General features: G+C 49.5%; 1 protein-coding gene across 1 annotated transcript in view; it reads left to right on the top strand.

Annotated features, from left to right (window-relative positions):
• The first annotated feature begins 13,437 nt into the window (after positions 1 to 13,437).
• The window catches only part of avil (advillin), a 45,338-nt gene continuing 34,777 nt past the window's right edge, over positions 13,438 to 23,998 (top strand). The window contains exons 1-3 of the mRNA XM_070869405.1: positions 13,438 to 13,503; positions 13,913 to 13,987; positions 19,513 to 19,709. Coding sequence (XP_070725506.1) covers positions 13,438 to 13,503; positions 13,913 to 13,987; positions 19,513 to 19,709 — 338 coding nt within the window. The remainder of the gene's footprint in view (positions 13,504 to 13,912; positions 13,988 to 19,512; positions 19,710 to 23,998) is intronic.

The raw sequence follows: 23,998 nt of genomic DNA, 5'->3' as shown, positions 1-23,998 counted from the left end.
CAATTTTCTCATTTTAACAAAGGCATTTTCTTGGCTTTTGCCCCAGACCCATTGGCCCCCTTTTCGTAGTAAGACATGCAGTGGTTCTAGCAGGGTGCTGAGACCCAGTAAGAAGTTAACAAAGTACATAAGAACATAAGAATTAGGAACAGGAGTAGGCCATCTAGCCCCTCGAGCCTGCTCCGCCATTCAACAAGATCATGGCTGATCTGGACGTGGACTCAGCTCCACTTACCCGCCCTCTCCCCGTAACCCTTAATTCCCTTATTGGTTAAAAATCTATCTATCTGTGACTTGAATACATTCAATGAGCTAGCCTCAACTGCTTCCTTGGGCAGAGAATTCCACAGATTCACAACCTTCTGGGAGAAGAAATTCCTTCTCAACTCGGTTTTAAATTGGCTCCCCCGTATTTTGAGGCTGTGCCCCCTAGTTCTAGTCTCCCCGACCAGTGGAAACAACCTCTCTGCCTCTATCTTGTCTATCCCTTTCATTATTTTAAATGTTTCTATAAGATCACCCCTCATCCTTCTGAACTCCAAGGAGTAAAGACCCAGTCTACTCAATCTATCATCATAAGGTAACCCCCTCATCTCCGGAATCAGCCTAGTGAATCGTCTCTGTACCCCCTCCAAAGCCAGTATATCCTTCCTTAAGTAAGGCGACCAAAACTGCACGCAGTACTCCAAGTGCAGCCTCACCAATATCCTATACAGTTGCAGAAGGACCTCCCTGCTTTTGTACTCCATCCCTCTCGCAATGAAGGCCAACATTCCATTCGCCTTCCTGATTACCTGCTGCACCTGCAAACTAACTTTTTGGGATTCATGCACAAGGACCCCCAGATCCCTCTGCACCGTAGCATGTTGTAATTTCTCCCCATTCAAATAGTATTCCCTTTTTTTGTTTTTTTTCCCAAGGTGGATGACCTCACACTTTCCGACATTGTATTCCATCTGCCAAACCTTAGCCCATTCGCTTAACCTATCTAAATCTCTTTGCAGCCTCTCTGTATCCTCTACACAACTTGCTTTCCCACTAATCTTTGTGTCATCTGCAAATTTTGTTACACTACACTCTGTCCCCTCTTCCAGGTCATCTATGTATATTGTAAACAGTTGTGGTCCCAGCACCGATCCCTGTGGCACACCACTAACCACCGATTCCCAACCCGAAAAGGACCCATTTATCCCGACTCTCTGCTTTCTGTTCGCCAGCCAATTCTCTATCCATGCTAATACATTTCCACTGACCCCGCGTACCTTTATCTTCTGCAGTAACCTTTTGTGTGGCACCTTATCGAATGCCTTTTGAAAATCTAAATACACCACATCCATCGGTACACCTCTATCCACCATGCTCGTTATATCCTCAAAGAATTCCAGTAAATTAGTTAAACATGATTTCCCCTTCATGAATCCATGCTGCATCTGCTTGATTGCACTATTTCTATCTAGATGTCCCGCTATTTCTTCCTTAATGATAGTTTCAAGCATTTTCCCCACTACAGATGTTAAACTAACCGGCCTACAGTTACCTGCATTTTGTCTGCCCCCTTTTTTAAACAGAGGCGTTACATGAGCTGCTTTCCAATCCGCTGGTACCTCCCCAGAGTCCAGAGAATTTTGGTAGATTATAACGAATGCATCTGCTATAACTTCCGCCATCTCTTTTAATACCCTGGGATGCATTTCATCAGGACCAGGGGACTTGTCTACCTTGAGTCCCATTAGCCTGTCCAGCACTACCCCCCTAGTGATAGTGATTGTCTCCAGGTCCTCCCTTCCCACATTCCTGTGACCAGCAATTTCTGGCATGGTTTCTGTGTCTTCCACTGTGAAGACCGAAGCAAAATAATTGTTTAAGGTCTCAGCCATTTCCACATTTCCCATTATTAAATCCCCCTTCTCATCTTCTAAGGGACCAACATTTTTTAGTCACTCTTTTCCGTTTTATATATCTGTAAAAGCTTTTACTATCCGTTTTTATGTTTTGCGCAAGTTTACCTTCGTAATCTATCTTTCCTTTCTTTATTGCTTTCTTCGTCATTCTTTGCTGTCGTTTAAAATTTTCCCAATCTTCTATTTTCCCACTAACCTTGGCCACCTTATACGCATTGGTTTTTAATTTGATACTCTCCTTAATTTGCCTGGTTATCCACGGCTGGTTATCCCTTCTCTTACCGCCCTTCTTTTTCATTGGAATATATTTTTGTTGAGCACTATGAAAGAGCTCCTTAAAAGTCCTCCACTGTTCCTCAATTGTGCCACTGTTTAGTCTGTGTTTCCAGCCTACTTTAGCCAACTCTGCCCTCATCCCACTGTAGTCCCCTTTGTTTAAGCATAGTACTCTCGTTTGAGACACTACTTCCTCACCCTCAAGCTGTATTACAAATTCAACCATACTGTGATCACTCATTCCGAGAGGATCTTTTACTAGGAGATCGTTTATTATTCCTGTCTCATTACAGAGGACCAGATCTAAGATAGCTTGCTCCCTTGTAGGTTCTGTAACATACTGTTCTAAGAAACAATCCCGTATGCATTCTATGAATTCCTCCTCCAGGCTACCCCGTGCGATTTGATTTGACCAATCGATATGTAGGTTAAATTCCCCCATGATTACTGCCGTTCCTTTTTCACATGCCTCCATTATTCCCTTGTTTATTGTCCGCGCACCATGAAGTTATTATTTGGGGGCCTATAAACTACGCCCACCAGTGACTTTTTCCCTTTACTATCTCTAATTTCCACCCACAATGATTCAACATTTTGTTCATTAGAGCCAATATCATCTCTCACAACTGCCCTGATATCATCCTTTATTAACAGAGCTACCCCACCTCCTTTCCCTTCTTGTCTATCTTTCCGAATCGTCAGATACCCCTGTATGTTTAATTCCCAGTCTTGGCCACCCTGCAACCACGTTTCTGTAATGGCCACCAAATCATAAAGTAATTCAAGAGTCCCAGAAAAGACCGCAGCTCCATCACGTTGTGTGGCCTCGGTGTGTTCTCGATTGTCTCCGTTTTCGCGTTGGTGGGCCTGATGTCGTCCACCGCAATCCTTCTTCCCAAGAGCTCCACTTCAGGTGCCAGGAAAACGCACTTCGAACATTTTAACCTGGGCCCCACGTGATTGAGTCGACTAAGAACCTCCTCCAGGTAATGCAGATGCTCGACTGTGTTCCGACCTGTGACCAAGATGTCGTCCTGGAAGACCACGGTGTGCGGGACCGACTTCAGTAAACTTTCCATGTTTCTCTGGAATATCACCGCTGCTGATCGGATTCCAAATGGACATCTGTTATAAACAAAAAGACCTTTGTGTGTGTTACATAGAAACATAGAAAATAGGTGCAGGAGTAGCCATTTGGCCGTTCGAACCTGCACCGCCATTCAATGAGTTCATGGCTGAACATGCAACTTCAGTACCCCATTCCTGCTTTCTTGCCATACCCCTTGATCCCCCGAGTAGTAAGGACTTCATCTAACTCCTTTTTGAATATATTTAGTGAATTGGCCTCAACAACTTTCTGTGGTAGAGAATTCCACAGGTTCACCACTCTCTGGGTGAAGAAATTCCTCCTCATCTCGGTCCTAAATGGCTTACCCCTTATCCTTAGACTTTGTTCCCTGGTTCTGGACTTCTCCAACATTGGGAACATTCTTCCTGCATCTAACCTGTCTAAACCCATCAGAATTTTAAACATTTCTATGAGATCCCCTCTCATTCTTCTGAACTCCAGTGAATACAAGCCCAGTTGATCCAGTCTTTCTTGATATGTCAGTCCCGCCATCCCGGGAATCAGTCTGGTGAACCTTCACTGCACTCCCTCAATAGCAAGAATGTCCTTCCTCAAGTTAGGAGACCAAAACTGTACACAATACCCCAGGTGTGGCCTCACCAAGGCCCTGTACAACTGTAGCAACACCTCCCTGTGCCTGTACTCAAATCCCCTCGCTATGAATGCCAACATGCCATTTGCCTTCTTAACCGCCTGCTGTACCTGTATGCCGTCCTTCAATGACTGATGTACCATGACACCCAGGTCTCGTTGCACCTTCCCTTTTCCTAATCTGTCACCATTCAGATAATAGTCTGTCTCTCTGTTTTTATAACCAAAGTGGATAACCTCACATTTATCCACATTATACTTCATCTGCCATGCATTTGCCCACTTACCTAACCTATCCAAGTCACTCTGCAGTCTCATAGCATCCTCCTCGCAACTCACACTGCCACCCAACTTAGTGTCATCCGCAAATTTGGAGATACTACATTTAATCCCCTCATCTAAATCATTAATGTACAATGTAAACAGCAGGGGCCCTAGCACAGAACCTTGCGGTACCCCACTAGTCACTGCCTGCCATTCTGAAAAGTACCCATTTACTCCTACTCTTTGCTTCCTGTCTGCCAACCAGTTCTCAATCCATGTCAGCACACTACCCCCAATCCCATGTGCTTTAACTTTGCACATTAATCTCTTGTGTGGGACCTTGTCGAAAGCCTTCTGAAAGTCCAAATACACCACATCAACTGGTTCTCCCTTGTCCACTCTACTGGAAACATCATCAAAAAATTCCAGAAGATTTGTCAAGCATGATTTCCCTTTCACAAATCCATGCTGACTTGGACCTATCATGTCACCTCTTTCCAAATGCGCAGCTATGACATCCTTAATAATTGATTCCATCATTTTACCCACTACCGATGTCAGGCTGACCGGTCTATAATTCCCTTTTTTCTTTCTCCCTCCTTTTTAAAAAAGTGGGGTTACATTGGCTATCCTCCACTTCATAGGAACTGATCCAGAGTCAATGGAATGTTGGAAAATGATTGTCAATGCATCTGCTATTTCCAAGGCCACCTCCTTAAGTACTCTGGGATGCAGACCATCAGGCTCTGGGGATTTATCGGCCTTCAATCCCATCAATTTCCCCAACACAATTTCCCGACTAGTAAGGACTTCCTTCAGTTCCTCCTTCTTACTAGACCCTCTGACCCCTTTTATATCCGGAAGGTTATTTGTGTCCTCCTTAGTGAATACCAAACCAAAGTACTTGTTCAATTGGTCTGCCATTTCTTTGTTCCCAGTTATGACTTCCCCTGATTCTGACTGCAGGGGACCTATGTTTGTCTTTACTAATCTTTTTCTCTTTACATATCTATAGAAGCTTTTGCAGTCCATTTTAATGTTCCCTGCAAGCTTCCTCTCGTACTCTATTTTCCCTGCCCTAATCAAACCCTTTGTCCTCCTCTGCTGAGTTCTAAATTTCTCCCAGTCCCCGGGTTCGCTGCTATTTCTGGCCAATTTGTATGCCACTTCCTTGGCTTTAATACTATCCCTGATTTCCCTAGATAGCCACGGTTGAGCCACCTTCCCTTTTTTATTTTTACGCCAGACAGGGATGTACAATTTTTGTAGTTCATTCATGCGGTCTCTAAATGTCTGCCATTGCCCATCCACTGTTAACCCCTTAAGTATCATTCACCAATCTATCCTAGCCAATTCACGCCTCAAACCTTCAAAGTTACTGTTCTTTAAGTTCTGGACCATGGTCTCTGAATTAACTGTTTCCTTCTCCATCCTAATGTAGAATTCCACCATATTATGGTCACTCTGCCCCAAGGGGCCTCGCACAACGAGATTGCTAATTAATCCTCTCTCATTACACAACACCCAGTCTAAGATGGCCTCTCCCCTAGTTGGTTCCTCGACATATTGGTCTAGAAAACCATTCCTTATGCACTCCTGGAAATCGTCCTCCACCGTATTGTTTCCAGTTTGGTTAGCCCAATCTATGTGCATATTAAAGTCACCCATGATAACTGCTGCACCTTTATTGCATGCACCCCTTGATGCAGGTGAGGGCCTTCGATGATTCCTCCAGTTCCTGTGTCATGTAGGCCGAAATCAGATCCAGCTTCGTGAACGTCATTCCTCCCGCCCGCGTTGCAAAGAGGTCGTCGGCTTTTGATAGTGGGTATTGGGCCTGCAGGGAGAAACGATTCATAGTTACTTTGTAATCACCACAGATTCTGATGGTACCATCTCCTTTGAGGACTGGGACGATAGGACTGGCCCACTCGCTGAACTCGATCGGTGAAATGATGCCCTCCCTCTGTAGCCGGTCTAGCTCAATCTCTACCCTTTCTCTCATCATGTACGGTACTGCTCTCGCCTTGTGATGGATGGGTTGTGCCCCCGGAATTAGGTGGATCTGCACTTTTGCTCCGTGGAATTTCCCGATGCCTGGTTCGAACAGTGAAGGAAATTTGTTTAAGACCTGGGCACACGAAGTGTCGTCAGCGGGCGATAGCGCTCGGATGTCGTCCCAGTTCCAGCGTATCTTTCCCAGCCAGCTCCTGCCGAGCAGCGTGGGACCATCGCCCGGTACCACCCAGAGTGGTAGCTTGTGCACCGCTCCATCGTAGGAGACCTTTACGGTAGCACTGCCGATTACAGGAATCTGTTCTTTTGTGTAAGTTCTTAGTTTCGTGCGAACTGGAGTTAAGACTGGCCTTGAGGCCTTGTTGCACCACAACCTTTCGAAAGTCTTTTTGCCCATGATGGACTGGCTTGTGCCCGTGTCCAGCTCCATTGACACCGGGAGTCCATTTAGTTCAACATTCAGCATTATCGGGGGACAATTCATGGTGAATGTGTGTACCCATGTACCGCTGCCTCCTCTATCTGAGGCCCTGTTTCGTTGTGATCCTCCTCTGCAACATGGTGGTTTACAGGTTTAACAGGATTTGCAGCTCGCCTGCACACTCATTGGAGGTGTCCCATTGTTCCACAGCCCTTGCAAACGTACTCTTTGAATCGACATGAATGGAAACGATGATCACCCCCGCGGTGGCAACAAGGTGTTAATGGCCTTGCATTCATCATCCTTGATGGTGGACTCTGAGACATCTGCGGACGTGTAGCTGCAGGTATGTATGACCTGCCCTGTACATTACGATTCGAAAACAACATCACTTTGTTCACTGTACTTGTAGCAGCACTTGTGTGCTGAGAGATTTGCTTAGTATTGTCACTAGTGGCAATGAACGCCTGGGCTATCGCTATGGCCTTACTCAAGGTTGGGGTCTCTACAGTCAAAAGTTTGCGAAGTATGGTTTCGTGGCCAATGCCAAGTACGAAAAAGTCTCTGAGCATGTGCTCCAAATGTCCTTCAAATTCGCAATGTCCTGCAAGGTGTCTCAGCTCTGCGACATAACTCACCACTTCCTGGCCTTCAGACCTTTTGTCGGTGTAGAACCGGTACCTCGCCATCAGAACGCTTTCCTTCGGGTTCAAATGCTCTCGGACCAATGTGCACAAATCATCATATGATTTCGCCGTGGGCTTCGCTGGAGTAAGCAGATTCTTCATGAGGCCATACGTTGGTGCCCCACAGATGGTGAGGACGATCGCCCTTCGTTTGGCAGCACTCTCTTCGCCATCTAGCTTGTTGGCCATGAAGTATTGGTTGAGTCGCTCCACAAAAGTTTCCCAATCATCTCCCTCTGAAAATTTCTCCAGGATGCCCACTGTTCTCTGCATCTTTGGGTTCGCTATTTGTATCTCGTCGCCAGTTGTAGTGTATGGAGAGACTGAACACTGAGCTCAAAGTAAAGTGTGACCGTAGTCTTTTATTGCAGGTCTCCAGAGTGCCTCTCCAACCTGTGAGGCCTTATTAAATACCTGTGCTGCCAAGGGATTATGGGATCCCTTGGGACTTCGGGGAATGAGCCCTCTGGTGGCTATTCAGAGTAAATACAAGTCCAGATATATAACACCCTCCATGCCGTTTAATTGGCCCAAAGCTCGCGTGCATAATTGTTGATTGACTAATTCCCTTTCGTGTCACACAATCATTGGCCTATGTCTCACACCAGATGGCGTTTTTCCAACGTGTCACTTTTGACCCCTTGCTCTGTTTAACGGCCCCTCTGGGCCTCCTGTGGTTCAACAGTTTGGCCTCCTGTAATTGTCGTCAGGTTACACAGCTTGTATCAATGAATCATTCCAACAAGTTATTTCCTTTTAAACACCTTTTGGAAAGTTGACTACTACAAAAGCCTATGTCAGCTCGTTTTACTTCCGAGATCCATTCTTAACCCTTGAATTATAACAGAGCTCGAAAGCCCCACTTCAAATAGCCAGATGACACTCAGCACCTCAGCTCTCGCATGCAGATTAGCTACTTGGCCAAAGTACTGGCTAGTGGCCGAGGTCCTTGGAATTTAGCCAGCACGAACCAGTGCCTTTGGAGAAGTGGAGAGAAAATTGGAGGTGTGCGGGAAGGAGGGGAGCGGGGGCGGGGGGGTGGCGTTGATGCTACTTGCTGGGGTCTATCTCAAAATTCTAAGCATCGAAGTACATAAATTTGAATGTTATCTTTGTGTTACAGAGTACAGCGCCTAGAAATAATATATATGAAAATCCATTTCTCCACATACTGACTCACCCTGGGATTCCGTGTTATTGGTTCTCTGTTGACGCATACAAATAAGAGCAGGTGCGTGAGACTGTGTTTACCAGTGGTTGCAATGAATGATGCAGCAGGTTCCGTGCAGGAGTACATGGTGCAATCACGGCCCAGCCAGGCAATCAGCATCTATGCAACACACACAGGGATTGTTCGCCATGGGGACTGTTTACAGACCTCTTTCCCCCTCCCATTCCCCAATTTTAGACCGGTCTGCTCCAGTGCCATCATAAGTTGGCACTGCCTTCTGCCACTGTCCATACATCTGAAAATGCCCAGCTTCCAGCCTAACTCTGCTTTTAAATCCTAGAACACAGAAACAAAGGAAACGAGACCGGGACCAGTGATGGCTCCTTGTATTCATGGAAGGCAACATGACCATTGTGTTTAAAGGGATTCGAAAGGGGAGATACAGCGAAACTATTTGCTCTGGTAGGGGAATCCAGAACAAGGGGGTACAATCTTAAAATTAGAGCTCGGCCGTTTAGGAGAGAAAGCAGGAAGTACTTTTTCACAAAGGATAGAGAAAATTTGGATATCAGCTAACTCATCACAGGCCAGGGATGGAGGCTGGGCCTTTCCTGTACCTGAGGGCATTTTTCTCTGTGTAAAGTGGCGTCAGACACCTTCCCAGTTTATGAAATGCATTTTTCTTAAACTTGGCAACAACTTGTATTTATATAGCACCTTTTATGTAGTGAGGCACTTCACAGGAGTATTAAAAGACAAACAATTTGACACCGAACCACATATGGAGAAATTAGGGGCAGGTGACCAAAAGCTTGGTCATAGAGATAGGTTTTAAGGAGCGTCTTGAAGGAGGAAAAAGAGGTAGAGAGGCGGAGAGGTTTAGGGAGGGAGTTCCAGAGCTTGGGGCCCAGGCAGCTGAAGGCACGGCCACCAATGGTTGAGCAGTTATAATCAGGGATGGTCAGGAGGGCAGAATTAGAGGAGTGCAGACATCTCAGGGTGGGGGGGGTTGTGGGACTGGAGGAGATTAGAGATAGGGAGTGGCGAGGCCATGGAGGGATTTGAAAACAAGGATGAGAATTTTGAAATCAAGGCATTGCTTAACCGGAAGCCAATGTCGGTCAGCGAGCACAGGGGGTGATGGGTGAGCGGGACTCGGTGCGAGTTAGGACACGGTCAGTCAAGTTTTGGATCACCTCTAGTTTACGTCGGGTACAATGTGGGAGGCCAGCCAGGAGTGTGTTGGAATAGTCAAGTCTGGAGGTAACAAAGGCACGGATGAGGGTTTCAGCAGCGGATGAGCTGAGGCAAGGGCAGAGACGGGTGATGTTACGGAGGGGGAAATAGACGGTCTTAGTTATGCTGTGGATATGTGGTTGGAAGCTAATTTCAGGGTCAAATATGACACCAAGGTTGCAAACGGAATGATTCAGTCTCAAACAAATGTTAGGGAGAGGGATGAAATCAGTGGCTAGGGAACAAGTTTGTGGTGGGGACCGAAAACAATGGCTTTGGTCTTCCCCATATTTAGTTGGAGAACATTTCTGTGCCTACAAAACTGGATGCCGGACAAGCAGTCTGACAATTTAGGGACCGTGGAGGGGTCGGAAGAAGTGGTGGTGAGGTAGAGCTGGGTGTTGTCAGTGTACATGTGGAAACAGATGCCGTGTTTTTGGATGATGTCGCCAAGGGGCAGCATGTAGATGAGAAATAGGGGGGGACCCAGGATAGATCCTTGGGGGACACCAGAGGTAACGATGCGGGGGCGGGAAGAGAAGCCGTTGCAGGTGATTCTCTGGCTACGATTAGATAAGAATGGAACCAGGCGAGTGCAGTCCCACCCAGCTGGACGATGGTGGAGAGGCGTTGGAGGAGGATGGAGTGATCAACCGTGTCAGAGACTGCAGACAGGTCGAGAAGGACAAGAAGAGACAGTTTGCCTTTAGATGAGGTCCTTACTACTCGGGGGATCAAGGGGTATGGCGAGAAAGCAGGAATGGGGTACTGAAGTTGAATGTTCAGCCATGAACTCATTGAATGGCGGTGCAGGCTAGAAGGGCCGAATGGCCTACTCCTGCACCTATTTTCTATGTTTCTATGTTTCTATGTTTGTCACAGTCACATAGGATGTCATTTGTGACTTTGATGAGGGCTGTTTCGGTACTGTGGCAACTTGATTGGAGGGATTCTGTGGAAGAAAGAATCTATGAATCTATGGCTTATGGTAAAGGGAAGGGTTAAATTCTGTTTTTACTATATTTGAAGAAATAATAGGACTGGAACAACACCCACACTTTTTAGCCTTGAAACTTAGAAATGTAATTAAATGACTATCCGGTACTAAAAGGGAGTCTCCTGATATTCTGCTTATCAGACTGTGAACAGGGAGAAACTATGCAAGGACAGATGGAGTGTGTGTCTCCCGAGACGACCTTTGTACTCACGGAACTAATGAATAAGATTCCTTTTCTATTTCTGTATTCTATTTCTGTATAAAGATCGGGACAATTTGCTTGTACAGGAGAGTTTTCTGCCTTGGTACGGTCCAAGCAGGCTCTCCGAGATATCTTGATTTTAAATAAAATTCTCTCCAAGCACGACTCTGAAAGCCTCCGCCTGAGTTAATTTAACTTAGAAATTTCCTCGACAGATTCAAACATGGAGTTGTGGAAAAGATGGGTATGAATTGGGGAGGCGACAACACATTCACCCACTCCCCCAACAGGGAATCCCTGAGTGGTGGTCTTAAAGGGACAGGCCAGGTTAAACACAGCTGTCTCTCTGAGGCGAAGCAGCCCAACCTGTGAGCAATGCCACCAGGGATCAGTGAGCAGGAGAAATGAATGGTTTTGTGGACAGTCGCCTTGCTGTGAGTTCGAATGAATGGCTCCTTTTGTTCTCTCCCTTCGGATCCAAACAGAGATGAAAGCCAGTGCCATGCAAATATACGCCAACGCCCACAGGGTTCAGTGCTACCTGATACATACCTGTCTGATCCTGGAGCCCAGTTGCTTGCGCGTGTGCCTTTTCCTTATCTCAGCTGTCCTCTCGTCCCCAACATCGACCAAAGCACCGAGGTAATGTAAATTTATTATAAAATCATTAATTTCTCATTTCCACTGGGGACTGGACACTGCACAAATCTCATTCAGATGAGGAAAATGCCTCACATTCACAGGCAGAAGATTTGGAGGAGCGCGTAGTAGGGTAGCTGATTTTATTGCGACGAGAGGTGCCGACGTTTAGCTTTCTCGCCCTTGGGGAAAGGTCAGTAACGTCCAGTTCAAGAGTGTCGCTGGGCGAGGTCCTGAGCTTTGCGGTGTATGTTTATGGAGAGGGCTCCATATTTTCACCAGGACGGTGCTCCATCTTTTCCGGTCCTGTTTGCTGCCTCCGTTTCTTCATTTAATCGTAGTGGTGTAAATGCCTCGTGAGAATTTGCTCTGCTCAGTGCTCCCAGTTGTTTAAATATTCTAGTGTCTGGGATGGGGAAAGGGGGTTCCGTTTCTAATCCTGGTAATGTTGTGAGTGAGGGTAGGAGGGCATGCACCTTTCCAAAACGAACAATATATCTCCCGTTCAAATACCGTGGCAGAGAATTTCCTGCAAGCCTGTGCTGTAACAACGGTGTGAGTCTAGTGTACACCTACCAATGCACTGTATTGTACTAAGTCTGTCTGCCACTTATACCGAGCGGCCCGGCACTCTGTTAAACTGCTTCAGTTCCTGTTAATAGTTGCCAAATCTCCAGGATTGCCCGGGGTATCCAGGAATTAAAGATTCATCTCCTGGGCACTCCAGTGAGCGAAACCTGGGAGAAAAATCATTGGGGCACTAAAAAAAAGTGTGTTTTAAACAAAAAAATTCTTTGAACTCCTTTGGTTTATTAGTTCTAAAAATATTGGAGACAGGAGAAAAAAGTATGTTCGACTGAGAGCCACGAATCATCCAATCAGGTAACAACAACAACTTATATTTCTATTTTAATATAGTAAAACATCCCAAGGCGCTTCACAGAAGTGTTACGCGCTAATAACTTGACATTGAGCCGCCTAAGTAAGAATTAGCGCAGGTGACCAGAAGCCTGGTCAAAGAGGTTGGTTTTAAGGAGCGTCTTGAAGGAGGATAGAGAGACGGAGAGGTTTAGGGAGGGAGTTCCAGATCTTGGGGCCCAGGCAACAGAAGGCACAGCCACCGATAGTGGAGCAATTATAATCAGGGATGTTCAAGAGGGCAGAATTAGAGGAGTGCAGACATCTCGGAGGGTTGTGGGGCTGAAGGAGATTACAGAGATAGGGAGGGGCGAGGCCATGGAGGGATTTGTAAAATTTGAGAATTTTAAAATCTAGGCGTTGCTTAACCAGGAGCCAATGTAGGTCGGCGAGCACAGGGGGTGATGGTGAACAGGACTCTGTGCGAGTTAGGACACAGGGAGTTTTGGATCACCTCTAGTTTACGTCGGGTAGAATGTGGGAGGCCGGCCAGGAGTGCGTTGGAACAGTCAAGTCTGGAGGTAACAAAGGCATGGATGAGGGCTTCAGCAGCAGATGAGCTGAGGCAAGAGCAGAGATGATGGAAATAAGCGGTCTTGGTTCTGCTGCGGAAATGTGGTTGAAAGCTCATACGAGCAATGGTCGCTGTAGTTTGTTTTGCAAATTCCAAATTCCGCGCATGCGCGGTTTTTTTTCAATTTAAAAGCTGGCTCGGCGATGCGGGAGCTCCAAGGCACTGCCCCACAATGTAACGGGAACGAGGAGTCTTTCCGCTTTCCAATCAGTTCCGGGAAGGCGGGGCGATCGGAGGTCATATGATGAAACCTCCAGGAATACATCCAACCAGAGTTGGTGACCCGAGCTCCTTACCATGAACGTAGGCAGGTGCCCAGTGCCCCCTGCCTCCACCTGCAAGAGTCCCTTCACTCTCTACCCTTTCTTTTGCAGCAAAATACTGCTGATTTGCCGAAAGTTGCAATCCGAGCCATAATGTCAGTGGAAACGACCTTCAGCGCTGTTAACAACACCCCCGGAATACTGATCTGGAGAATTGAGGTGAGTCAGCACTCCGAACCGCACACTTGTCAGTAAATAATAGAGCTGCCATAACTCTGGCGTAAGATTGATGGAAACACCGGATAGGAGTAAACGGGGTGTGTGCCAAATTTACAGCTGTCAATCGCGCTTTCCTGAAGAATAATTCACTCCGAGATGTCGAGATTTGGTGCGCAGTGGGGTCTTCTTGGGAGATCAAGAGACAGTAATCCAAAGAGTTGACATGTGACATCATAAAAAGGAATAAAATTCCTGATCAGTAATCCACCGACACATTTCAAACCATGAGCGGCCTATTCCTTTCAGGCATCGTTACATAGTGCAAGAAAACGTTTGATTTTTGTATTTTCTTTTATGCCAGTAGGTTTTATTACTCTTCTTGGTTATATGTGATCTATTTTTTTATCAGAAACTGGAGTTGGTGCCTATCCCTCAGAAGGTCCATGGTAATTTTTTTGATGGTGACTGCTACATCCTCCTAGCGGTAAGTTCAAGACCTGGCTTTACAGCTTTGGTAATGGAGCTAAAGCCCATTAAACCATTTTTGGATGTTGCTTTCTTGTGGTCATTAAAGTGATGAGGAATGGAAAATGTTCCAATTTTTTTGCAGCCAACAGCACCCAGGTCAGTGCAGCACGGGTTAGATACAGAGTAAAGCTCCCTCTACACTGTCCCATCAAACACTCCCAGGGCAAGTACAGCACGGGGTTAGATACAGAGTAAAGTTCCCTCTACACTGTCCCATCAAACACTCCCAGGGCAGGTACAGCACGGGGTTAGATACAAAGTAAAGCTCCCTCTACACTGTCCCATCAAACACTCCCAGGGCAAGTACAGCACGGGGTTAGGTACAGAGTAAAGCTCCCTCTGCACTGTCCCATCAAACACTTCCAGGGCAAGTACAGCACGAGTTAGATACAGAGTAAAGCTCCCTCTACACTGTCCCATCAAACTCTCCCAGGGCAGGTACAGGGGGTTAGATACAGAGTAAAGCTCCCTCTACACTGTCCCATCAAACTCTCCCAGGGCAGGTACAGGGGGTTAGATACAGAGTAAAGCTCCCTCTACACTGTCCCATCAAACACTCCCAGGGCAGGTACAGGACGGGGTTAGATACAGAGTAAAGCTCCCTCTACACTGCCCCATCAAACACTCCCAGGGCAGGTACAGGGGGTTAGATACAGAGTAAAGCTCCCTCTACACTGTCCCATCAAACACTCCCAGGGCAGGTACAGCACGGGGTTAGATACAGAGTAAAGCTCCCTCTACACTGCCCCATCAAACACTCCCAGGGCAGGTACAGGGGGTTAGATACAGAGTAAAGCTCCCTCTACACTGTCCCATCAAACACTCCCAGGGCAGCTACAGCACGGGGTTAGATACAGAGTAAAGCTCCCTCTACACTGCCCCATCAAACACTCCCAGGGCAGGTACAGGGGGTTAGATACAGAGTAAAGCTCCCTCTACACTGTCCCATCAAACACTCCCAGAGCAGGTACAGCACGGGGTTAGATACAGAGTAAAGCTCCCTCTACACTGTCCCATCAAACACTCCCAGGGCAGGTACAGGGGGTTAGATACAGAGTAAAGCTCCCTCTACACTGTCCCATCAAACACTCCCAGGGCAGGTACAGGGGGTTAGATACAGAGTAAAGCTCCCTCCACACTGTCCCATCAAACACTCCCAGGGCAGGTACACGGGGTTAGATACAGAGTAAAGCTCCCTCTACACTGTCCCATCAAACACTCCCAGGGCAGGTACAGGACGGGGTTAGATACAGAGTAAAGCTCCCTCTACACTGTCCCATCAAACACTCCCAGGGCAGGTACAGGGGGTTAGATACAGAGTAAAGCTCCCTCTACACTGTCCCATCAAACATTCCCAGGGCAGGTAAAGCACAGGGTTAGATACAGAGTAAAGCTCCCTCTACACTGTCCCATCAAACACTCCCAGGGTAGGTACAGGGGGTTAGGTACAGAGTAAAGCTCCCTCTACACTGTCCCATCAAACACTCCCAGGGCAGGTACAGCACAGGGTTAGATACAGAGTAAAGCTCCCTCTACACTGTCCCCATCAAACACTCCCAGGGCAGGTACAGCACAGTGTTAGATACAGAGTAAAGCTCCCTCTACACTGTCCCCATCAAACACTCCCAGGGCAGGTACAGCACAGTGTTAGATACAGAGTAAAGCTCCCTCTACACTGTCCGATCAAACACTCCCAGGGCAGGTACAGCACAGGGTTAGATACAGAGTAAAGCTCCCTCTACACTGTCCCATCAAACACTCCCAGGGCAGGTACAGGAGGTTAGATACAGAGTAAAGCTCCCTCTACACTGTCCCATCAAACACTCCCAGGGCAGGTACAGGGGGTTAGATACAGAGTAAAGTTCCCTCTACACTGTCCCATCAAACACTCCCAGGGCAGGTACAGGGAGTTAGATACAGAGTAAAGCTCCCTCCACACTGTCCCATCAAAAACTCCCAGGGCAGGTACAGGACGGGGTTAGATACAGAGTAAAGCTCCCTCTACACTGTCCCATCAAACACTCCCAGGGCAGATACAGCACGGGGTTAGATACAGAGTAAAGCTCCCTCTACACTGTCCCATCAAACACTCCCAGGGCAGATACAGCACGGGGTTAGATACAGAGTAAAGCTCCCTCTACACTGTCCCATCAAACACTCCCAGGGCAGGTACAGGGAGTTAGATACAGAGTAAAGCTCCCTCTACACTGTCCCATCAAACACTCCCAGGGCAGGTACAGGACGGGGTTAGATACAGAGTAAAGCTCCCTCTACACTGTCCCATCAAACACTCCCAGGGCAAGTACATTACGGGGTTAGATACAGAGTAAAGCTCCCTCTACACTGTCCCATCAAACACTCCCAGGGCAGGTACAGGACGGGGTTAGATACAGAGTAAAGCTCCCTCTACACTGTCCCATCAAACACTCCCAGGGCAGGTACAGGACGGGGTTAGATACAGAGTAAAGCTCCCTCTACACTGCCCCATCAAACACTCCCAGGGCAGGTACAGGGGGTTAGATACAGAGTAAAGCTCCCTCTACACTGTCCCATCAAACACTCCCAGGGCAGGTACAGCACGGGGTTAGATACAGAGTAAAGCTCCCTCTACACTGCCCCATCAAACACTCCCAGGGCAGGTACAGGGGGTTAGATACAGAGTAAAGCTCCCTCTACACTGTCCCATCAAACACTCCCAGGGCAGCTACAGCACGGGGTTAGATACAGAGTAAAGCTCCCTCTACACTGCCCCATCAAACACTCCCAGGGCAGGTACAGGGGGTTAGATACAGCGTAAAGCTCCCTCTACACTGTCCCATCAAACACTCCCAGGGCAGGTACACGGGGTTAGATACAGAGTAAAGCTCCCTCTACACTGTCCCATCAAACACTACCAGGGCAGGTACAGGACGGGGTTAGATACAGAGTAAAGCTCCCTCTACACTGTCCCATCAAACACTCCCAGGGCAGGTACAGCACAGTGTTAGATACAGAGTAAAGCTCCCTCTACACTGTCCCATCAAACACTCCCAGGGCAGATACAGCACGGGGTTAGATACAGAGTAAAGCTCCCTCTACACTGTCCCATCAAACACTCCCAGGGCAGGTACAGGGAGTTAGATACAGAGTAAAGCTCCCTCTACACTGTCCCATCAAACACTCCCAGGGCAGGTACAGGACGGGGTTAGATACAGAGTAAAGCTCCCTCTACACTGTCCCATCAAACACTCCCAGGGCAAGTACATTACGGGGTTAGATACAGAGTAAAGCTCCCTCTACACTGTCCCATCAAACACTCCCAGGGCAGGTACAGGACGGGGTTAGATACAGAGTAAAGCTCCCTCTACACTGTCCCATCAAACACTCCCAGGGCAGGTACAGGGGGTTAGATACAGAGTAAAGCTCCCTCTACACTGTCCCATGAAACACTCCCAGAGCAGGTACAGGACGGGGTTAGATACAGAGTAAAGCTCCCTCTACACTGTCCCATCACACACTCCCAGGGCAGGTACAGCACGGGGTTAGATACAGAGTAAAGCTCCCTCTACACTGTCCCATCACACACTCCCAGGACAGGTACAGGGGGTTAGATACAGAGTAAAGCTCCCTCTACACTGTCCCATCACACACTCCCAGGGCAGGTACAGCACGGGGTTAGATACAGAGTAAAGCTCCCTCTACACTGTCCCATCAAACACTCCCAGGGCAGGTACAGCACCGGTTAGATACAGAGTAAAGCTCCCTCTACACTGTCCCATCAAACACTCCCAGGGCATGTACATGGGGTTAGATACAGAGTAAAGCTCCCTCTACACTGTCCCATCAAACACTCCCAGGACAGGTACAGGATGGGGTTAGATACAGAGTAAAGTTCCCTCTACACTGTCCCATCAAACACTCCCAGGACAGGTACAGGGGGTAAGATACAGAGTAAAGCTCCCTCTACACTGTCCCATCAAACACTCCCACGACAGGCACAGGACGGGGTTAGATACAGAGTAAAGTTCCCTCTACACTGTCCCATCAAACACTCCCAGGACAGGTACAGGGGGTAAGATACAGAGTAAAGCTCCCTCTACACTGTCCCATCAAACACTCCCAGGACAGGTACAGCACGGGGTTAGATACAGAGTAAAGCTCCCTCTACACTGTCCCATCAAACACTCCCAGGACAGGTACAGCACGGGGTTAGATACAGAGTAAAGTTCCCTCTACACTGCCCCATCAAACACTCCCAGGGCAGGTACAGGGGGTTAGATACAGAGTAAAGCTCCCTCTACACTGCCCCATCAAACACTCCCAGGGCAGGTACAGGGGGTTAGATACAGAGTAAAGCTCCCTCTACACTGTCCCATCAAACACTCCCAGGGCAGGTACAGGACGGGGATGGCATTTCTATTTCCCACAGAGGCGTCCTGGTGGCTTCTCTGATGCAATGACCAATTTAGTGCCAATTGATCTTAAATTGTGGGCTGATTAGAATGGAGTCAATGTGAGCGGCGCTGAGATTTCCCGAATGGCCTAGCGCTGGTGTAGAGGAGGGCTTTCTGCTCTCGAATCTCCACGTCAGGGCTGTGATTGGCATTGAATAATTTTCACAGGCAGGGGCAATTGTAAGAAGACTACAATGGCCTCCATACTCCTGGATTAGAAAGGGGAATCAGCCAGCATGCCTGCTTCTGCCCCTTATCAGCTGACCTGAACTGGAAACACATTTGTGTGTGAATGACAGAGTGGTTAAAATGTGGACCTCTCTACCTCAGGGAGTGAATAGTTGAGGAGAATAGCAGAGATGCATTTAAGGGAATCCAGATAAACACATAAGAAAGGAATAGAAGGGTATGCTGATAGGGTGAGATGAAGTAAGGTGGGAGAAGGCTCATGTGGAGCATAAACCCATAAATGGATTAGACATGTTGGGCCGAACGGCCTGTTTCTGTGCTGCACATTTGTTGTAATGTAGGGTCGGGGCTAAGCTTGTTCCTACATCCTTATTCTAGCCGTGTGGTTAAAGGATTGTCAGTGCCAGACCCCTGTGCTCACTGACCTACATTGGCTTCAGGTCTGACAGCGCCTCCATTTTAAAATTCTCTTCCTTATTTTCAAATCCCTCCATGGCCGCGCCCCTCCCTATCTCTGCAATCTCCTCCAGCCCCACAACCCCTGAGATTTCTGCGCTCCTCTAATTCTGCCCTTTTGAACATCCCTGATTATAATCGCTCCACCATCGGTAGCCGTGCCTTCTGTTGCCTGGGCCCCAAGCTCTGGAACTCCCTCCCTAAATCTCTCCGCCTCTCTATCCTCCTTCAAGACACTCCTTAAAACCTCCCTCTTTGACCAAACTGCCATAATATCTCCTTATGCTGTCAGATTCCCGTCTGATTTACGCTCCTGTTAAACACCTTGAGACATTTTACATTAAAGGCGCTATAATAAATACAAGTTGTTATTAAAGATCTTTCCTCCTCCTCCACCATGCAGACCCAGAGCGTCGGCAGTGGCCTCAAGCGCAACATTCATTACTGGATCGGGACCGACTCGTCGCAGGATGAGCAGGGCGCTGCTGCAATCTACACCACGCAGCTGGATGACTACCTGGAGGGAGGTCCCGTACAGCATCGAGAGGTGCAGGGACACGAGTCGGAGACCTTCAGGGGCTACTTCAAAAATGGCATCATGTGAGTCCTTTCCCTTGGTCTGTGAATGGGAGGACAGACGGAGCTTGGGGCTGGATATTCAGGGACAGATGGAGCTTGGGGCTGGATATTCAGGGACAGGTGGAGCTTGGGGCTGGATATTCAGGGACAGACAGAGCTTGGGGCTGGATATTCAGGGACAGAGGGAGCTTGGGGCTGGATATTCAGGGACAGAGGGAGCTTGGGGCTGGATATTCAGGGACAGAGGGAGCTTGGGGCTGGATATTCAGGGACAGAGGGAGCTTGGGGCTGGATATTCAGGGACAGAGGGAGCTTGGGGCTGGATATTCAGGGACAGAGGGAGCTTGGGGCTGGATATTCAGGGACAGGTGGAGCTTGGGGCTGGATATTCAGGGACAGAGGGAGCTTGGGGCTGGATATTCAGGGACAGGTGGAGCTTGGGGCTGGATATTCAGGGACAGGTGGAGCTTGGGGCTGGATATTCAGGGACAGAGGGAGCTTGGGGCTGGATATTCAGGGACAGATGGAGCTTGGGGCTGGATATTCAGGGACAGAGGGAGCTTGGGGCTGGATATTCAGGGACAGAGGGAGCTTGGGGCTGGATATTCAGGGACAGGCTGAGCTTGGGGCTGGATATTCAGGGACAGAGGGAGCTTGGGGCTGGATATTCAGGGACAGGCTGAGCTTGGGGCTGGATATTCAGGGACAGAGGGAGCTTGGGGCTGGATATTCAGGGACAGACAGAGCTTGGGGCTGGATATTCAGGGACAGGCGGAGCTTGGGGCTGGATATTCAGGGACAGACAGAGCTTGGGGCTGGATATTCAGGGACAGGTGGAGCTTGGGGCTGGATATTCAGGGACAGAGGGAGCTTGGGGCTGGATATTCAGGGACAGAGGGAGCTTGGGGCTGGATATTCAGGGACAGAGGGAGCTTGGGGCTGGATATTCAGGGACAGAGGGTGCTTGGGGCTGGATATTCAGGGACAGGCAGAGCTTGGGGCTGGATATTCAGGGACAGGTGGAGCTTGGGGCTGGATATTCAGGGACAGAGGGAGCTTGGGGCTGGATATTCAGGGACAGAGGGAGCTTGGGGCTGGATATTCAGGGACAGAGGGAGCTTGGGGCTGGATATTCAGGGACAGATGGAGCTTGGGGCTGGATATTCAGGGACAGGCGGAGCTTGGGGCTGGATATTCAGGGACAGACGGAGCTTGGGGCTGGATATTCAGGGACAGAGGGAGCTTGGGGCTGGATATTCAGGGACAGGCGGAGCTTGGGGCTGGATATTCAGGGACAGGTGGAGCTTGGGGCTGGATATTCAGGGACAGACAGAGCTTGGGGCTGGATATTCAGGGACAGACAGAGCTTGGGGCTGGATATTCAGGGACAGAGGGAGCTTGGGGCTGGATATTCAGGGACAGGCTGAGCTTGGGGCTGGATATTCAGGGACAGAGGGAGCTTGGGGCTGGATATTCAGGGACAGACAGAGCTTGGGGCTGGATATTCAGGGACAGGCGGAGCTTGGGGCTGGATATTCAGGGACAGACAGAGCTTGGGGCTGGATATTCAGGGACAGGTGGAGCTTGGGGCTGGATATTCAGGGACAGAGGGAGCTTGGGGCTGGATATTCAGGGACAGAGGGAGCTTGGGGCTGGATATTCAGGGACAGAGGGAGCTTGGGGCTGGATATTCAGGGACAGAGGGTGCTTGGGGCTGGATATTCAGGGACAGGCAGAGCTTGGGGCTGGATATTCAGGGACAGGTGGAGCTTGGGGCTGGATATTCAGGGACAGAGGGAGCTTGGGGCTGGATATTCAGGGACAGAGGGAGCTTGGGGCTGGATATTCAGGGACAGAGGGAGCTTGGGGCTGGATATTCAGGGACAGATGGAGCTTGGGGCTGGATATTCAGGGACAGGCGGAGCTTGGGGCTGGATATTCAGGGACAGACGGAGCTTGGGGCTGGATATTCAGGGACAGAGGGAGCTTGGGGCTGGATATTCAGGGACAGGCGGAGCTTGGGGCTGGATATTCAGGGACAGGTGGAGCTTGGGGCTGGATATTCAGGGACAGACAGAGCTTGGGGCTGGATATTCAGGGACAGACAGAGCTTGGGGCTGGATATTCAGGGACAGACAGAGCTTGGGGCTGGATATTCAGGGACAGAGGGAGCTTGGGGCTGGATATTCAGGGACAGAGGGTGCTTGGGGCTGGATATTCAGGGACAGACAGAGCTTGGGGCTGGATATTCAGGGACAGAGGGAGCTTGGGGCTGGATATTCAGGGACAGACAGAGCTTGGGGCTGGATATTCAGGGACAGAGGGAGCTTGGGGCTGGATATTCAGGGACAGGTGGAGCTTGGGGCTGGATATTCAGGGACAGGTGGAGCTTGGGGCTGGATATTCAGGGACAGAGGGTGCTTGGGGCTGGATATTCAGGGACGGAGGGAGCTTGGGGCTGGATATTCAGGGACAGACAGAGCTTGGGGCTGGATATTCAGGGACAGAGGGAGCTTGGGGCTGGATATTCAGGGACAGAGGGAGCTTGGGGCTGGATATTCAGGGACAGAGGGAGCTTGGGGCTGGATATTCAGGGACAGACGGAGCTTGGGGCTGGATATTCAGGGACAGACAGAGCTTGGGGCTGGATATTCAGGGACAGACGGAGCTTGGGGCTGGACTTTCAGGGACAGACGGAGCTTGGGGCTGGATATTCAGGGACAGACGGAGCTTGGGGCTGGATATTCAGGGACAGAGGGTGCTTGGGGCTGGATATTCAGGGACAGAGGGTGCTTGGGGCTGGATATTCAGGGACAGACAGAGCTTGGGGCTGGATATTCAGGGACAGAGGGAGCTTGGGGCTGGATATTCAGGGACAGAGGGAGCTTGGGGCTGGATATTCAGGGACAGACGGAGCTTGGGGCTGGATATTCAGGGACAGAGGGAGCTTGGGGCTGGATATTCAGGGACAGAGGGAGCTTGGGGCTGGATATTCAGGGACAGGTGGAGCTTGGGGCTGGATATTCAGGGACAGAGGGAGCTTGGGGCTGGATATTCAGGGACAGAGGGAGCTTGGGGCTGGATATTCAGGGACAGAGGGAGCTTGGGGCTGGATATTCAGGGACAGGTGGAGCTTGGGGCTGGATATTCAGGGACAGAGGGAGCTTGGGGCTGGATATTCAGGGACAGAGGGAGCTTGGGGCTGGATATTCAGGGACAGAGGGAGCTTGGGGCTGGATATTCAGGGACAGAGGGAGCTTGGGGCTGGATATTCAGGGACAGAGGGAGCTTGGGGCTGGATATTCAGGGACAGGCGGAGCTTGGGGCTCGATATTCAGGGACAGGTGGAGCTTGGGGCTGGATATTCAGGGACAGAGGGAGCTTGGGGCTGGATATTCAGGGACAGAGGGAGCTTGGGGCTGGATATTCAGGGACAGAGGGAGCTTGGGGCTGGATATTCAGGGACAGAGGGAGCTTGGGGCTGGATATTCAGGGACAGAGGGAGCTTGGGGCTGGATATTCAGGGACAGATGGAGCTTGGGGCTGGATATTCAGGGACAGAGGGAGCTTGGGGCTGGATATTCAGGGACAGACGGAGCTTGGGGCTGGATATTCAGGGACAGACGGAGCTTGGGGCTGGATATTCAGGGACAGAGTGTGCTTGGGGCTGGATATTCAGGGACAGGTGGAGCTTGGGGCTGGATATTCAGGGACAGGTGGAGCTTGGGGCTGGATATTCAGGGACAGACAGAGCTTGGGGCTGGATATTCAGGGACAGAGGGAGCTTGGGGCTGGATATTCAGGGACAGAGGGAGCTTGGGGCTGGATATTCAGGGACAGAGGGAGCTTGGGGCTGGATATTCAGGGACAGACGGAGCTTGGGGCTGGATATTCAGGGACAGAGGGAGCTTGGGGCTGGATATTCAGGGACAGACGGAGCTTGGGGCTGGATATTCAGGGACAGATGGAGCTTGGGGCTGGATATTCAGGGACAGAGGGAGCTTGGGGCTGGATATTCAGGGACAGACGGAGCTTGGGGCTGGATATTCAGGGACAGGCAGAGCTTGGGGCTGGATATTCAGGGACAGAGGGAGCTTGGGGCTGGATATTCAGGGACAGAGGGAGCTTGGGGCTGGATATTCAGGGACAGGCAGAGCTTGGGGCTGGATATTCAGGGACAGAGGGAGCTTGGGGCTGGATATTCAGGGACAGAGGGAGCTTGGGGCTGGATATTCAGGGACAGATGGAGCTTGGGGCTGGATATTCAGGGACAGATGGAGCTTGGGGCTGGATATTCAGGGACAGATGGA

Source organism: Pristiophorus japonicus, chromosome X (assembly GCF_044704955.1).
Source record: "Pristiophorus japonicus isolate sPriJap1 chromosome X, sPriJap1.hap1, whole genome shotgun sequence".
In the NCBI taxonomy this organism is placed as follows: domain Eukaryota; kingdom Metazoa; phylum Chordata; class Chondrichthyes; family Pristiophoridae; genus Pristiophorus; species Pristiophorus japonicus.
Note: the sequence above shows the minus strand (reverse complement) of the source record. Positions and strands in the feature narration are given on the sequence as shown.